Here is an 18,489-nt window from a genome sequence, read left to right on the forward strand (position 1 = left end):
TGAAAAACCAAAACAAAACCAAAATAGAGAACACAACAGTAGCTCCCCCCACTCCCCTAACTCAAGCATAATAGAGATGCAAGAGCTTTAGTAACACTGCCAGTCTACCAACAAATTGCTGTAGCCTTTAAAGCAGTGTTGTATACACCTCTGTGGACAAGCAGCTGATCTACAGAATTACAACATGTTGTAATTCATGCTGTCATTCAGAATGTAACGGTTTCATCTTCAGAAATGTTAATTTGTGTTATTAAAAAAAATCCTTGTTTTGTTGGACTTTGTTTTCACTACATAATATTTAGAGGTCTTTAAAGTCTCACGACCTTCTGCCTGATTTCTGGTTCCAGTGAAGCAAATTATTCAAAGTTGTTTTGTTCTCTAAAATCCATCACTGAAAGAAATTATTTAACAGCAAATCTTCCTTTCAATGAGCACCTTTCAGAGTTTTAGGTCTTAGAAGCAAAAGTTAGAGGTGTTTTAACAATATTTTTGGAACTAGACTTCTTACAAGAACTTACATGTAAACCTAGTATCAAATCAAACTTATGCCTATGTCCTAGCTGTTCCAGATGTATCTGTGGTCAGTACAGAGAGCAGTCGTGGCAAATTAGCTTCTACTGGCAACGAGGGTACTACTGCATGAAAAAGGGTAAGATTTGCTGGAGACAGAATCCCTACAGGATTTTTCATTAGAAGCAACAGTGCTGGCAGAGCAGCCTCTTGGCATAGCAGGAAACTGGGTTACCAAAGAGTCCAATCCTTGAAAATGAGACCTGATTTTTTTCCTGGACAGAATCCAAGTCCACCTGAGGACAGGGAACCTCCAGTTCCCTAAGGAAGAATGACAGTGAGTTTTCTTTATCTGCATATGTGGTTTGAGATTACTATGGAATCTGATAAGCAGGAGGGAAAGGAGGGAAAGGAGGGAAAGGAGGGAAAGGAGGGAAAGGAGGGAAAGGAGGGAAAGGAGGGAAAGGAGGGAAAGGAGGGAAAGGAGGGAAAGGAGGGAAAGGAGGGAAAGGAGGGAAAGGAGGGAAAGGAGGGAAAGGAGGGAAAGGAGGGAAAGGAGGGAAAGGAGGGAAAGGAGGGAAAGGAGGGAAAGGAGGGAAAGGAGGGAAAGGAGGGAAAGGAGGGAAAGGAGGGAAGGTATGCCTGATAAAGCAACCGTAAGATTGAATGCAAGTGACCAATAATTTAGTTATAACCACTAAGACTGATGCTTAAATTCCACCATTTCTATTTTGGCAGCTACTGAATTGTAAAGTCATTTATCTCCAGAGGAGATACTGAGTTACAGAGATACTGAGATACAGCTAACTCTACCTTATTCATTTTGTCACATTGGTTTCAACTCCTCGTCATTACTTAACATTAGTAGATGTTTGTTTGGGGGCCTTTTTTGGGGAGAAGGTGGCCAGGTTGGGTTTTTGCAGGTACTTTAATAATCAAGCAAGTTAGCTCTGAAAGAACACCATAGTTTTTTAAGGCATCATTTCAAAGACTAAGATTTATAAAGGCAGTTAAGTTCTCCATCCTAGTGCTTTTTATTTCACAAATACCAAGCTGCCAGCTGGGACAAGATGCTCTGAAAGGCCACATGAAGAAGGCCTTATAGAATTAAATGCCAGAAGACAGACAAGTGCTACCTGTTTCAAGAAGAATTCTAGCTTTAATGGGATTTCCTACACAATGGTTGACCTAAGATGTCAAGATAAATGTTCTTGATCCTCTATATACAGCAAGAGTCGTACAATGATTTGTCAATTTAAGTGCACAAAGTCTTCTGCCCTTAGGAGACATCAAGAAATATGGACACAGACATGCTTACATCATTAATTTTATGGTTCTATTCCAGGTCCAAAAAAAAAATTATAAAAATTTATAAAAATTTATAAAAAATTTATAAAAATTTATAAAAAATAGATCTTCAACCCAGAATGCAGAAATATTGAAGTGAAAACTTAATACTTGACAATTTTACTTAAGTAGTTCTACCCTTGCTGTAAAACTTTTATTAAAAATTCTATGTATTATCAAAAGTGAAATAAACAAGAACATTGACTTCTGTCAAATAAAGATCATAAAAAGTACAAAGGTAGCTGTCATTCTCACTTAAGTTTCACCAAAAGCTGTAATAGGGCTTAGGAATAAGATTAATTCTACTGCCTAGCAAAGTCACTTTTACAAAGAACACTTGGACACAGTGGAGGCAACACAACTCCTCTTGTGCTGATCTGCACAGCCAGACAGGCAAACAAGGGAAAGCATTTACTGGAGATACATGTGTTTGATGAAGCCTCCAAGGCACTGTATTATCTGGGACCAGTTCATTCTCCAGCTCAAAGATGTCTGATATATTTGAATAATATCCTTAGAAAAAAAAAAGTAATGCTCTGCAATGCTGTCCTGGAAGCAAACTGAATTTTCTCTAAATATTATTATCTACGTGGTACATTTAAATGCATAATGACAGATAGCAAACCTCTTGATAACATTTTTCTGGACAGCTTATCACTGGATTTTTCCTTTTCTGCTTCATCTTTTGCAGGTTTTTCTTCTTTTTCAAAAGACTGTGACAACTGGATCTGAATTTTCTCCTGTCAAAAGTAAAAATCAGTCATCATGGAAATGATTTCAAACAACACCTGCAGGAGAACTGTTTTGTACAATATTACCTGCAAAATAAAGAAGTAACATGGAAATAATTGTCTCCAAAGTCTTTCTGATCCCACATGTACTTCACATGACCACAAAAACATATTATTTATCAGCAAATCAAAAACCATAGAAAGCATATAAAGCACCATACTCATTTTAGAATTTGCACATACTTCCAGGCCCTGAATGCTATTTCAAAATTAATCCAAAAGATCTTATTTGATACACATGAATAATATTCCAGTATTTCAGATGTATTAATTTTTACAGCTCCTAAATTTAAGTAATGTAGCATCCACAAGGCCTTTTCCATTCCTCACAGTACTTGACTATAAAAGCTTGTTTTAAATTTTGATTGTTTACATCTAGAGAAAAAAACACAAACCAAATGTTTCAATCTAAGAGAGACCAATATTCCCAGATGTCCAAATTAGAAAAATAATGTTTATAGTACAACATAAAGACAAAATTTGCAAACCTTACAATCAACCAAGACATAGATTCTTCCTGTGCATTTTGCTATAGTATCTTTGTGTGCATTTATGTCAAAATCAGTGTTTTTATAAAAGTAGGTAATGTAAAACCTGTTTCCCAAATACAGCAAAAAAGTTTCCCTTTGAAATCATAGTGACACAACAGTCCCCTAACCAGTGGAATACTTATTTGTTTTCCATGCTTCTTTACTCTTTAAGAAGATTGTCAGTGAAGAACTAACATACTTCAGACAGCAAAACCAGAGGAGATAGGGGGAAATGGAGGAAAGAAGAGTGGCCAAGTCCTGTAACAACACTACTCCTCCACTACCTTTTAACTGCCTCAAATGTTGACTTTGCTCCCCAGATGCCAACTGAGTAGATACTGTCACTCCCCATTCCCCAAGAACATCTGATCCTTCCCAACTCAAAGAACCTGCCCCTCATCCATTCTTGCCTATCACTCTTCTGCCTTGCACCCAATCCTTTCCCATGTAAGTCCTCACTCTTCCTTCAAATCCATTCTCACCCATAGCCAGGCACCTGCTCTAAGCTTCTCCTCACGTGTCATTCCACATACCTGATCTCACTCATGTAAGCTGGCCAGAGTTAAATATAGTCAGGATTCACCAGGGCTAAGGACTGTTCCACATGCAAACACATCCTTGCACAACCTGAAACAATGCCCTCCCTGCCCCAGCACACCCAGCTGCTCTCTCTGCCTTGACTCCTGCAGAGTTGGCCGATGGGAATCCTACACCAATGAGGTCATGGGTAAAAAATAATTTCAAGATGCATTTTTGGAGTAACAACTTTTTCAAATGAGAAAAGATACTAGCTGATGTTTTACCAGATATTTCATTATTTCCACCCTCACCTTAAATGTTCTAATGGAAGTTATTAGTGTGTATACACCCAGAAAAAAACAGCATTACAAGAGTGAAAACTTCTTAGTTTTGAGATTATCTATACCCAAATGTCATAAAAAACATTACCAATCACTAATAATGAATCCTTCTGTATAATTCTGTCTTGACAACTCACTAGGCTACAAACCTGAAAAAATTCAAAACAAATCTCTGCATTCCTCACCTCATAAACCTGAGTATAATCCAAACGTGTAATGAGCTTTGTGGTGACAAAAATTTACTCATCCTGTTCACCTAGTAGCTGCAAAACAGTTACTTGAAAAACAAGCAATCATGATTTAGGTCTTACTAAGTAATTATTTCTGAATGTGATCCACCAATGTTATTTTCAATTTTACAATAATACTCTATAAAACTATCAGTAAATTAAGGACATTTTCATAGTCTAATTTTCTTTCACTAGAAAACTGGTTGACTACATACTCTACACTCATGCAAAGTAAAATCATATAGCAGTAGTCAAATTCTTTCTGCAAGTAATCATTTTCATACTTCTTTCCCCAGTGAGAGCTAAAAAAGGAACAGCCATCTGAACAGCCAGTTCCTTTACTACCACCAATTCTACTTCAAAGTGTGATACAACAGAGCTGTGTACACCAAAGGGCACTTGCTTGTGATTTCATGCTATAAAAACTGCAGCATCTAATTAAATATGACCTACTTGACTGAAAAGCTGTTGAAAAAATCTTTTAACTTCTATTCCCCTGAAATTCTTTTAATCCCACTCTATTTGTAGTGTGTCTCTGCTGGCATACTGATTCAACAGACTCCTCACTGTAATTCTGATCACCTATCTCAAGTCCTTGTAGCAGAAAGAAATTGTAACCAAATGCTGATTGAACAGGAAAAAGCCAAACAAAAAGCAAATGCCCCCGAACCCGATAAACTCCTCCTGATTAAATTACCTGAGAAAAAGGTAAGAGTTAGGAAACATTACAGAATATTACCCAAAAGCTCTATGTCCTGGGGTCTTGGCTTATTACCATCAATCTCCAAAATCAACAATCACCTGAATTTACACAAGTCAGTATAAACTGACATTACAGACCTTGGTCTTCTCCCCCCAGCTTCCTCCCTCCTGTTGTTTTATTTTGCTGAAGAAGTTCCATCTTTTGAAGGTTTATTTACTTGTTTCCCATAATAACACCTGTCATTCATATGGAAACAGCCCTTCCCTAAAGAGCTGCAATGGATCATCCTTTCCTAATATACTTTGGATTAGAACATAAAGAATCAGAACAATCCCTGAGCACCTAATATTTAGGCAATAGAAGGCAGGAGCATGAAGAGTTATTTTATTTACTAAGATAAAGAGCAAATATATCTGTTACATTCTTTCTTCTGTGACAAATGTACCAGCTTGTTCTTTCATAGCACTTTCTAGCAGTGGGCTGCCAGAGCTTCTTAAACCATCAATGGTTTAAAAGGTTGTAAATTTTACCTAGTTACCTGGGTAAGAAACAGTATCTTTTCACATTGCAATTGCTGAAGAAAATATAAACAAGTGTATCAGACAAAAAATTGATCTGCTTAAAACAATCTGTCTGGTTTGTTAACCTCTTTCATCATTATGGCTTTCTGAGGAGAAGCAGCCACCGATAACTTGCTAAGTGCCTTCTCCACCTGCATATGCCCAGGAGTTTGACCTTGCTAAGAGCTGCTTGTATGGAAGGGTTGGCTGAGAAAGTTATCCCCAAAATCACACCTATTCCTAGTCAAGTAAGTATATTTTTCATCCTATCAAGGCTAACACTTAGTAATCATTGAAAACTGGGATTCGTCAGGTATTACCAACAACATTATCCTGAATTTTACTCTTCCTAACTCTTAACATCTGTTTTAAGTATGAACACAAATCTGGAAGCTATTTTTCAGTTGCAATTACTGATACACCAGAGCAGTGACTTTCCAGCAAGGGCAAGCAACCACAGCAGTTACTCACACAGCCAGGGAGGGCTGTTCAAGACAGTCTGTCACTTCACCTGGCCACTGGACCTCCCACGAGCCCCAAGCACAGTTAATGCATACATATCATGCTTTAAAGTCTGGGCTTGAGGCAGCCAGCATCTGCTGGGTGCTTACAGAAGAAATCTTCCATGACATTCCCAAAGACCTTTGAGGAAAGGAAGCAAATTGGGTGTATGGTTTGTTATAGAGGGTCATGGAAGACCTGTGCACTGTAGGATGAGCTCTCCCAGCATCAGAATTTATAACAAATCCCTACTTCTAACTCTTCATTTCACAGATATTTCTCCAGTCTACAGGGAAGAATTAAATTTGTTCTCTCAATCATCTGCATCATTACAGGGATTCATAACCCCTTTTTCTAGATTACTGTTTCTAAAGAAAACTCACTGTTAGTTCTAATTTAGTTTCTTAATATACAAATATGTAATTTCTGGTATTCCTTTTATATGAATTTAGATTATAATACAACTCAACTCATACTGCAGAACCACCCTTTACACATCATCTACTACTGCAATAACTGCTTTCAAGATATTCCTTGCAGCACACAGCTAAGGAGAGATTCCCAGAGGACACAGTAACATACACTATCTGCAGAGAATGTCTATTATAAGTATCTGACTTTAAACCATTAAATACATGCTGCTACATAGCACTGGAGGTTTTTTACATCCTAATGGCTCTTATGAAAGATAGTGTGGATTAAAAGCCCATCAAATTAGGATTCTTTCTTCCTATAATTAGATAGTGACTGAAAAAGTTAAACTGTACTGCCTCAGACTATGCAACTAAGCCTGAATGAGATCTCTGTCAGTGTGACGTTAATCTTATGCAAAACATTACAAAACAGTTGTAAATCGTTGTAAACAGCATTAATTTTTCTGTTGTCTTTTCATCTTTCACTGCGGCCTATACCAATTAAAGACAAGATTTTTCCACAAATATGGACACTTAGTTTCAAAATGTCTCTGATCAGCTCTCTAAATATTGGCATATTAGTGAAGGACTATGGAAAATATTACATTCTCAGTTCTTCCAAGGAAAAAAGAAAAACTTGAGGCTCCATCTTCCAAAAATTTAATTAGCTTGACAAACACCTATATGAGTTCTCAACTCCCCTCCTTCCCCAGAAATGAAATGCCATGGAATTATTCCCCTAGCAAAACTTTCTCACACCCTGCCTTCTACTGGTTCCTTCTGCTTAGTAAGAAAAGTCAAACTTCTCACAAGAAAGTCAAGTTTAGAAGCCTTTCAAATAAAAGCCAAATTAGTCAACATGCTTTGAGTAAGCCACTCATTTTTGTTAAGAGTGAAAAAAGAAGCATTTTAGAGCCCCTCATACTATTCCTACACAGAACAAAACCACGTCACAGTATTTTGTTCTAAAAATACAGATTGATGTGAAGGTAAAGTTAGGAATGCTAGATTTTGTTTTAAATTCTCTATTCATACATATTTTGCCCAGCACTTAGGAACTTCTTGAGGTGTATTTTATCATCTTAACAGATTGGTCTTCAGGCATACCTGAGGCATGTGTTAACAAAAGTACCAACATTTATGACTGACACACAAGAACTCAAACTGAAACTGTTTAAATATTCTAAATATTAAAAGCCAGTGAATTATGTTGCATATTAATCATCTTTGTTTTACTGATGACAAACAGCTCTTAATCTTGTTTAAGACTGCCAAGTGCACTGTAACAGTACGAAGTTAAAACAACAAAATCCCTCTTCCTATTGCCCAGATATCAACTATTATAGTTCAGAAAAACAAAGCAGCAATTTCTTCATCTTACCACCACTATTAAAGCTGTATCAGAAAAAAAAATTAAATCATATGGTGCCTGCATATTTAAAGACTACCCAGAAGACTTTCTTTAGAACAATAAGTTACTTGAAATTGTTTTAGAAACTTCAGTAACATAATTTTTACCTGGAGGTCCTGTGATATTTCGGTTGTGGGAGGTGGTGGATATTCTTCACATACAGCAAGGCTCCGAACTAACTTTAACTTTGTGTTTGACTAAAGGAAAGTATGTAAAATTAAAATCTATGGCTTATAAAAATTATATAAATATACCATAAGCCGTTGCTTTCCCACTTAATGTAAAACAAAATGGCTGAAAATGGTATTTCTAGTATTTTCCATAGAATAAATAATTTCCTTTAGGAAGAAAATACCCAAGCAACTGCAGCTTTTGAAGGCACTGTCAGCACAATAAAGCACATCTAATGAAAAGTAAATAAAATCTTTGGGAAAGTGTTTCTCTCCATAACAATAAAAAGCCACCAAAATATAAAGGCAAACCACAAAAGCAGACAACTAGGCAAGACAAAAATCCAACAGAATAAAACAAAGCTTCAATGCCAAAAAGAAAACTAACGGCACTTTTCACAAAGTAACAAAGCTTCATCAAGCACAAAGGGCTTTCCTTAGCATGCCAGCACACGAGTCTACTGTACCTTTGACCTTTTTGTTGTCTGTCCAAAAGACTGCACTGGCCGCTGAATGATAGGCACAACAGAAAAGGTTTATATTAAACTTAATAGTCCAGATTTATTAATGCAAAAGTCTGTATAGAAGAAAGTTTTAACAGTTATTACTGACACAGTCAAATCTGTGAAAGGAACAGAAGGTGCTTTAGGCTGAGGGATTATATGCTCTCCCATTTTTGTTGTGCTTGTCTTCATGTATCAAAACCAGCTACTACAGGAATTTAACAGGAAGCAAGCAATAATCTTGTTCAGTAAGATCCAAGCAGTTTACTCTTTCAGCCATCTCTTGAAGATTTTAAATTCTTGTGACCTAATTTCCTTGGCAACATGACACGGTTATTATTAATTTTCTTCCTATTCCTGAAAATTACCTAGAAAAACTCTATTTAAAAAAAAAAAGCATTCCCTCGATATGGAGAACCCATAAATCATATGCTTTTTTTCTTTCATCTTAGCAGCATGAAATTTTTTTGTCTTTAATTTAGTAACTTATTATGCATAGAATTTGTTCTTTCTCCTCCCATATCCCTTCTATTACTATTGTTTCTTTTTTTTTTAAGAAATGCATTACCAGAATTTTGCTACAGTAAGCAGGACTGAAAGGTACATTTGAATCAAAAGTTTTGAACAATTTCTTAACTTCATACTTTAACTCAGCCCTCTGTGGCAGTTACACAGGAATAGAAGCACTTACAGTGGCATAACATCATTTAAAGTACTGGTTTCCCTATAGAACTGAAACTGATTAACAGACAAGCCTTTAACAGAACTGGTTTTACTGAGCACAGGTTGAATATTTGTAAGGAAGCAGTAATACTGGTAATCTAATTTCACACCTTGTTCAATGGACATTATTTCCTCCTTTACCAAAGGGGTATCCCTTTCAGAAGAGGACTAAACAAAAACTCCATTTGAAGACTACACTCAGAGAGCCCTCCCTGCCCATGCCTCAGAGGAGCAGATGCCTTATCAAGTACCTTAACTCCTTACCAGGAAATACATATTGCTAAAAAGAACATCTCATCTAAAGCAAAGGGAAGAGCCACTGCTCTCTCTCATTTTCCTCAACTCCCAAATGTCTTTTTTGGACATTGTGCCAGTTCAGCTGAAAAGCACAGAAGGGGAGCTCATTTCAGCTCATTTCACCATATAACAGGATTTTAAATAGCAGCACTTAAAAATAACTGAACTCATCATCATTTTTAAAGGAAGCTTGCTGAGAGTTTGAGGAGCAAAGACAGTTCAAATGTTCTCATACCTGGGACAATACAGAACCTTTTGAGTTTTCCAGGTACCTGCAAAACATTGTTTCTTTCAGCACTCATTGAAAGCATACATTGCATATTGAAAGCTGACACTTGGCTTACCCCTGGCAGAATTTCGATTATACCAAGCCACTAAACTTTTAAGAACTGGATGATTTCCCAGCCTCATATCAATTACTGCAGCATCCATTATCTTATGTGGGTTCAAATCGAGTGCTGCAAACTTAAAACTAAATCAGCATTGCTAGTGGAGTCCTGAGCTCACTGTCAAATGAACCTATGCTCAGGCAATTGTTTAACTCTTGCAAAACTTTGGAAGCTTTGAAGTGAGCATATATCTGAAAAGAGTATTCAGAAGCAAACATTCAGATGCACCGTTTGTGGAGCAGGGGGAAATCACTTTTGTTATACAGGACATGAGGTGTTCTGAACAAGCCAAACAGAATTTCTAATACTGCTAACTAGAACTTTACATGTTACCACTCATTAGTTAGATAACACATGGATTTCAATTACTTTTAAGATCAATTTATAAAAAAAACCACCCCAAAAAACCAAAACAAACAAAACACCAAACCCAAATAGAGATTGTTGCTGGGAAGCAGGAACCAAATCATAATTAAATTAACTAGAGATCCATACAAAGAGAGTATCCCCTCCTCACCTTACCTCAGTAGTCTCAAGAACCCAAAAACCAGCCAAAAAAACTTCAGCATGTTCGTTCATGCCAGATAAAGTGAAGCAAATGCCTCAAAATTTGAGATACGGAAACTGAAATTATCTAGTATTAAATCTGAATTCTTTGTAAGAATGTTCAAAATTAACACAGCTTTCAGATTTTAATCACTGTAGGCCAAGTTTGATGGGACATTGCTTTAAGTGTTTTATGTGAGTTGCAGCTCATCTTTCACTTTGTTTGTAGAATTACAGTTCTATTTCCAAGCTGGAAAGCCAACCCAACTGACACTGTCAAGTATCCCACATTTGAAGATACATATTTTTTTAAAGATAGGTATTTGCAACTTTTGAAGAATAATCAAAGCAATATGAGGTAGAGTTGTAAATTGAGGTATCTGAATAGCACGGTGCTCAATGTCATGAACACATGACAATTTTCAGGGACTAAAGCAACACCAGTAACAACAGGGGAGAGATCTGGGAAGCCACTGTAGGAGGTAGGTTCTCCCCTTACTGAAATGACCCAAACCTCAAAGCTACATGAGGTTAAGTATCATGCTGCCCATTATACAAAGACTTCTTATCTGGAAGCTACTGCCCTGTCAAGCAATCGTTAGGTAGGGGGGGGTTCCTTGCTTTCCTGCATGGCTTTAAGTTTGTGAAAATCTGAAATACAAGCCCCACATCCAGCTGTAGTTGTGAGGAATAAGCACCACACATTTGAGAGGTAAGAATAAAGCACTGGAATAAACCTGGTCTGGTAGGACTGCAGGGACAGCTCGTGTGAGAAAAGGCAGGCCTATGATCCAAGGTCTGCACCTGGAAGTAAAAAATCTCCCAAGTCTGTGATAAAAGTAGTAACTCACAAAACTGAAGATAATTGGGCACAGGTCCTTTCTGGGGCAAAGTCACACTGACTGAGGATAACTAGATTTCCACAGAAATTCCAGGACAAGAGTTGGTCAATGATGTTGTAGCTGTCACTGTTGATGAAGCTGTCAACCTTCTCAGATCTAAGTTTTAGCTCTTTTCTAATCTCCCTGTATTGACTAAGTTTTGCTCCTGTATAGCACCTTTGTTTGCCATTTGTGAGAAACAGTTTACAGCCACTTTAGAATATGTAATCCTTAATGAGTGCAAATTAAGGAATTTCTTTATATTTGCACCTTTCCGAGACTTCCATTGACTTGAGAAAACACTGCAGTTAATGAAAGAAAGATTAAGAATCTAATTATGCCCCATTAAAAGTCATTATGGGCATGATTTCAAAATGTTTAAAGGCAAGTATTTCAAACAATTGCACAATGAAAATAATTATTAGGTTTTTTGGTCTTTGAAAAAGCCAACAACATTGAAGCCCCAACGACTATGCTTCATCCCCAAATACAAAAGAGGAATTAATATAGAATTCAGCAAACACAAATAATCAGATATATTCAGGCTTTCAGTAGGAGTATGACTTTTATTTTTTCCATAATTACCTCCACAGATCATGTATATTAAATACAAAGGGAAGATCTGGAGCTGTCAACTCTACTATCACCATGCTGTCTAAAAGAGCTGGATAAAAGCAGATCAGGCACAAGATGGCAAATTCAGAAGCTTTTAGGTTTCTTAAGAAGGTACTGTATTTCTCAAGTACTGTTTGGACATTTCAGAGGACAGCCATTACCTGAACAGAAAGTGTTCTAAGGACATTCAGTTTTCCACCTTTCTACTAAATTAAGTTCTAATTTTAAAATCAGTTAAGGGCTACAGTCCTAACCACCATAGATAGCTTTGTGATCTTGAAGGAAAGAACAGCATGGTCTATGGTTATTTGCAGTCCTGTATTAGTGAGTGTGTAACTCACAGCAACTTTGTGATGTAGCAGAGGACTGAATGAAAACCAGCTTCACCACTGGACAAGAGGCATTTTCAACAGTTAAAAAGTAAGTAAACAGAAACTGCCTGATTATTTATCTATTAAAAGGCATTAAGTCATAAATTTTGAAGACAAACACAGGTAAATCCTGACTAGACCAAAAATAGATGGGGAGGAGGCAAAAAGTCTTCAGAGAACTCAAGCAGTGGAACAGAGATAAAATGAAGGTCTGTGCTAGTGTGGAGGGAAGAAAGTTGTAGAGAGAGAGATATCTAGGTGCTAAGAAAAAAAACCCAATCTAATTCCTCCAAAGGATAGGGATATCTATAGAAATCCAAACCAGAATTACACTCAATAGATTTGACTTGCCATATCATATGGTGGCTACATACAACTCCTGCATTCATGTACCTGCCTCCATCCTCCCATGAGGAGTATTTTGTTGGGGGTATTTTGGCTTTGCCCTCCCCAGCTTGCAAGTGCTGTTACTGATATGTGGTGATATGCAGCTTTCTTTCTCTCAGTCATTTACTGCCTTGGCAATCATCATCCCATCAAGGATCTTATATCTACTTATTGAAGTTTACTTTTCAATGCAGAGATGACAGTGTTTTAGACTAACATTCTTCTTTCTCACAGCCTCCAGAACACATGGATTGTAGAATAAGAACAGAAGTCCTTTCCTGGGTTATACCTCAGCCAACATGAATTGTTACAGAGATTTTCATTTTTCTTTTGTAAAAAAAAAACAACCCCCAAATTTCTAATAGTGAATACATGGCACTATCCTGCAAGACATATGCAGGCTGTTGATTTATATTTTTGTCAGTATTTCCAGACATGTTAACTCTGTCACACCAGTCCTTACAGCAGATTAAGCATTTCTTGTCCCACTGGCAACAAACTTCCATCTAATTCACAATTTGTATGTTGTCACACGACCTGAATAAGATTAACAGGTGGAAGACAACAGTGACCAATGAACCAAAACCTTTTTTTATCACAAAAACTATCACAGTGCCAACATGCACATGAAATTCATTGTGAATGCAAAACACCTCAAAATAATACAAAATGTAGAGCCACAGTTACATTTCCAAAAATAATCACCAACTTCTGGAACTGTGAGGACTCAGAGACATATGAGAGTTCAAACTAGGTCAGGTTTAGACAGAGATAAGATCATAGCCAGTTTCTTACTTGGCTGTAAATAAATTAGAAATCAAGTGATAACCATACTCAGGAATATTACAGCAGTTTGCCAACAGGTATGAAAAATTACACAATTAGCTACCAGCTAGGAAAGCCAAAACCAAACCCCGTAACTCCCACCCCTTCATTATATACTCAGCAAACAATAGAACACAACAAATTCCAGTAAGCTTCTGATAATCTCTTGCATTTCTCAGCAAATACTTTGCTCTTTCTCCCATCACTACAGTGACACTGACATGCACTTAGTGAATAGTATTACATCCAGTAACTCTTACCAAACTATTTATTCATTAGTTAAAAACTTTCACTACCATTCCACCCAGTAAATTTATGTACAATTTTTTTGTTTTGTATTTTAGTGTAAGACATGCATTCAGTGAAAAAGTCTCAAATATAGATGGATTTACACAAAGGACCGACACTGGCAGGGTTTCACTTTGTAATCCTACAACTCTGGAAATCAAAATCCTCTTCCTTGGAAGTCAGTTTTTAATTACCCTACACACATAACAGCAATGTTCTGATTCTGATGGAGACTCCTCACTCACTCACAGCAACATTAAATGAAGGTGACAGCAATGCTGTCTCCATCAAGCAGCCTTCATTACACAGTTGTTCAGTTCATTGTGCATATGCTAGATAATTATTTCAGCCACCAGCATGGTACAAGAACAAAAGCAAGCAACTAACCCCTCACCAAACCTCAGAGCCACTGACACAAGTGACACATTCATTTCTCTAGACTACATCTGACTTTACAGCAACATTGGGTGCAAGAAGGCAGAGTTACCACTCTGTTATGGAAGTGTCCATGCTAAAATTTCTTGAATGAGATTTGTTGAATGAGAAGATGTGAATGAGATTTTTTCCAAGCTACTGAACTGTATTAAAATAAATAAATCTTAAATTTCACAACTGGGATACTCCATTGATTAAAAACAAACAAGCAAACCACAAAACAGCTCAGCTGTAGCATCTACCAGCTTTCCAGTAGCACTTATTTCTCAGATGTTGCAGAAGTATTTCATTTTAAGCATTTATTTTTTCCATAAAATTATCTATTTACACTGATGCCAGCCTTAATAAAGCCAGCAGATATTGAAGTGTAAAACTATAGTAATTATAGTAGTCTACAAGACTTATTTGGAAGCAATTTAACACAGGACATAGAGTTTACTTCACTCAGTGGAATACTGAATTGTTAGTCTTGAACAAAATCACTCCCAAATGAACCTTTTACTTAATTCTCAATAAGAAGAATCTAATAAGGTACTGCCCTGTTTTTGTACCCCACAGAGAATACTGTCATACCCCATATCCCCCAGTATGGATTTCTATCAGAAAATATTATTAATCTGCAGACACAGAATTCCTATAGAAAACAAGTTTCTGTCAAACATTGTTTTCCCTTAAAAATCTGTCCCACTTTCTACAGTGGCCCAGAAAATGTCAGTTGCTTTTCCTTAACTGTTTATCTCATCCAGGGCATTTACAAGAGCATAAAAACTTGAGCATAAACACTAATGGCACAACTAAACATCAGAAGTATTAAATCTACTGCCATAAATTCTTAACCTGTTTTTATCAGTGTGTTCTCTTTTAACACAACATATTTTCACACCATTCACTCTCCCTGCTTTCTTACTTGAGATATGACACCACAATTTCTTTTTAGGTACATCTCCCACCTTGCAGAGGCCACTCATGTTTATGCATCAACTCCTCAGTGTCTGCATGAAGACTGCCTAAACTTCCCTGCCTAATAAATCACATACAAAAATTGCCCAGCTGTGAAGAAGAGATGGAAAAGGAAGGTACAAGGAGTACTGGCTAGCAGCCAAGACAGGATGAGGTTGGACCTTCTGGTGATGGCTAGGGCATGACCCAGACCTACAGGAGCTCTGCTGACTTGATTCCTGACACCTGTGGATTTGGATTACCTATGTCTGATTACTCTAAGCCTCATGCAGTACAGCTCTGCTGTAAAAGTTGCATCTGAACCTCCTGTAAGCTGCACATAGTTCAGGAGCCCTAGACTGGTAATCCTTCCTCAGGGTGAGCTGTGCTGGAGTGCTCTTCATATAAGCAACACTCAACATTTCAGTATTTTGATCAAACCACTATTACTAGAGTGGATTCCTAACACAGTCCAGTCTCTGAAACTCAGTCAATGTTGAGCAACAGCAAACCACAGCTTTACTGATGAGTTTTCTTCCCTTGTTTTGTTACAATGAAATAAACTCAACTTCACATATGCACTCAGAAAAACACAAGCAAGAATAAAGTGTCTGTTTCCCCTGAAAACCACTCATCTACTTGACACAATTGCACATAAACAGAGAAGTGGGGCAAAGGAGGAGAGGAAGCAATAACCATCCTACTTGCTTCCCTAAAGCCAGTCAAGTTTTCCCAACTTGTACCACAGAAACATTCAAGAGGATCATGAGAAAGGGAAAAGAGTAAGACTCAGATGTATTTAACATGAAATACTGGCAAAAAATAAAGTGAGAAGTTTCTTACCTGCATATTGGTTTTGCTATCAGGACAATTTTCATCCTTTTCTGCTTGAATCTGCTCCTGATTTTCCGATTTTATAAGGTTTTCAACTGGGTCTGTATCTTTGAATTCAGCTTCTGAACCCTTCATTGCATCAGTTTCATCTTTCACAGTAAGAATATCAGACATCCTCATTAGAAAATGTTATTTTAAAATTCTACAAGAAATATGGAACCTTTAGGACAAAGAAAAAGTGGATCACTGAGTAACTTTAACTTAATTTAAAAAAATTACATACCTGAAGAACTACTCAAAATACACAATTTTGCTGCAAAAAGGATTCCCTCTCCTGTTATTTTTTTTCCTGTCTTGTATCAGAGGGAGAGAGTGGTTATTTTCTTTTGAACCACATCTATCAAGAGGCTTATCATAAGAGATCTACTCAAAAAGGAACTAAGAGCTACACCGTTGAATAATGCTTGCTGATTTTTCCCATCTTAATAAAAAAAAAAAACCAAGGAACACAAAGAACACCTGAGCATTCAGATACTCCAAATCCAACTAGCTCCCAATAGAAACAAGGGAAGCTTTTTCCATTTGTAAGGAAGAAAGTGACATAGATCTATTCTACAAGGGCTGAAAGTAAATAGGTTAGTCATAATGCACCAAGTGTGCAAACATTCATAAATTTCATTAAAATTTAAGTTTCCTCACTTCCAGCTAACAACTGGACACATTCTGAGCACAGGAACCACCTTTCTTACTCAATATATTAAAACTAGTCTTATTAAAATTAAGCACTCTCAAAAGCAGACAGGCAGAAAGACAGGCAGAAAGACAGGCAGAAAGACAGGCAGAAAGACAGGCAGAAAGACAGGCAGAAAGACAGGCAGAAAGACAGGCAGAAAGACAGAGGCAGCTCTGGTAGGTAGGATAACAGAGTAGTAAATATTTATTGTTATTATTAAGTTTAAATACTATATAAAGTTACCTCTGGACAATTAAAGCTATAACAGAACAACTTCAACTTTCCCTAAGAAATACAATTTCTTGTCATTACTCAGCTACAGAGCATGATGTAGAAACAAAAATTTTTCATTTCTCATAAGAAACAAAGAGTAAGATCTGAATGCTTGAAGTCCTTCAGAGAAAGAAGTAACAATCAAATAACACTATGGGAAAGTATAAGGAAGTATCTGATTTAGTACCTGATATGTCCTACAGTTTGGGGATTGTGGTCTCCCACAAAAATAAAATAAAATAATCCAAAGTTGCTTTTCACAGTTGTCAACCACGATGTCAGTTGTAATGAACCATCTGGAATCTGGCAGGAGGAGTCCCATGTCCTTATCCCCAGTGTAGAGTCCTGAACAGAACTATGTTGTCTTGAATCAGCAAGAACATCCCTTTTGAACGCCTAAAAATCAAAGGAAACAAATTATACTTTTATTTGAGATGGGAGGGGAAACGGAACATGATGACATCTAAAAACTTCATAATTTCAAGAAAAAAAGCACAGATTAAACCAGTGTTTGTCAGACTGATTCATTTCTGCTTGCTTTATCTAGCAGTAATAATATTTTTCATTAGACTTCCAAGATATTTGTCTATGACAGAGCTAACTAGTAGTCATAATAAACCATCTTGCCTTTTTTCAGACTTGCTTTTCTGAGTAGTACCACCAGCCACAAGGAAGCAGGCATCTGAAGAGGTAGGCAACAACAGCCATCAGGTAGCAAAGAAAGTGTAAGCTATGAACACTGCCAAGATATCCTAAAGCAAAGTACACAAATAAGTATCTTTCAAACCTCTGAAAGACAAACTGAAATAAAATAGCTGAAAAGATCCTCTGTACTGCATTCCCCAAACATTTTTCTCATGACTAGTCAGAGGCATATTAAAAACAGTACAAATCATGATAAATAGTATTTTCTGTCACCTCCGTGTGAGTAACATGATAATTAAAAATGTTTCAGGAAAATAAACAAGAGAAAAATATTAAACTGGCGGAAGGGAAATTGAGAAACAAATGAAACATCTACACCATGGTTATAAACACAATTTTTACTGATGTAGGTGAAGAACCTGCACTAAGCTGTTCTCTTTCAAAATGAAGAGCTTTGCTACATGCAGGAAAAAAGGATGGAAAGAGCAAGATCTTACTGCAGCCTCTTGATCCCTTCCTGGAATACAACTGTAAAACCAGCAAAAAGCAGCACTCCAGAAGACACATGCACATAAAGAATGAAGAATAATGTACCTCTCCCTGCCCCAAACAAACCCTGCAAAAGATATTTGGGTAAGAAGAATTTTAAGTTATCATTTAAAGACTGTGTTGTATTTAATACCTCTTAAGTACTATGATATCTTAACTCATCATAAAGTTATAACTCTGAACTTATCCCTCAGTATGACTGAGAGGACAGCAATGGCATGGAACAGCAG

General features: G+C 36.9%; 1 protein-coding gene across 12 annotated transcripts in view; it reads right to left on the minus strand.

Annotated features, from left to right (window-relative positions):
- R3HDM1 (R3H domain containing 1) overlaps positions 1 to 18,489 on the minus strand; it is an 80,734-nt gene that overhangs the window by 35,428 nt on the left and 26,817 nt on the right. For 10 of the 12 annotated variants that reach the window (XM_030454630.1, XM_030454631.1, XM_030454635.1 and 7 more), the window contains exons 2-6: positions 17,253 to 17,461; positions 16,069 to 16,279; positions 8,494 to 8,535; positions 7,964 to 8,053; positions 2,483 to 2,597 (exon numbers count right to left, since the gene is read on the minus strand). In XM_030454630.1, the coding sequence (XP_030310490.1) occupies positions 2,483 to 2,597; positions 7,964 to 8,053; positions 8,494 to 8,535; positions 16,069 to 16,239 (418 nt within the window). In that variant the 5' untranslated portion in view covers positions 16,240 to 16,279; positions 17,253 to 17,461. The remainder of the gene's footprint in view (positions 1 to 2,482; positions 2,598 to 7,963; positions 8,054 to 8,493; positions 8,536 to 16,068; positions 16,280 to 17,252; positions 17,462 to 18,489) is intronic. The other 2 variants (XM_030454642.1, XM_030454634.1) reach the window with 1 other exon arrangement.

The sequence above is a fragment of the Calypte anna genome, chromosome 7 (genome assembly GCF_003957555.1).
Source record: "Calypte anna isolate BGI_N300 chromosome 7, bCalAnn1_v1.p, whole genome shotgun sequence".
Taxonomy (NCBI): domain Eukaryota; kingdom Metazoa; phylum Chordata; class Aves; order Apodiformes; family Trochilidae; genus Calypte; species Calypte anna.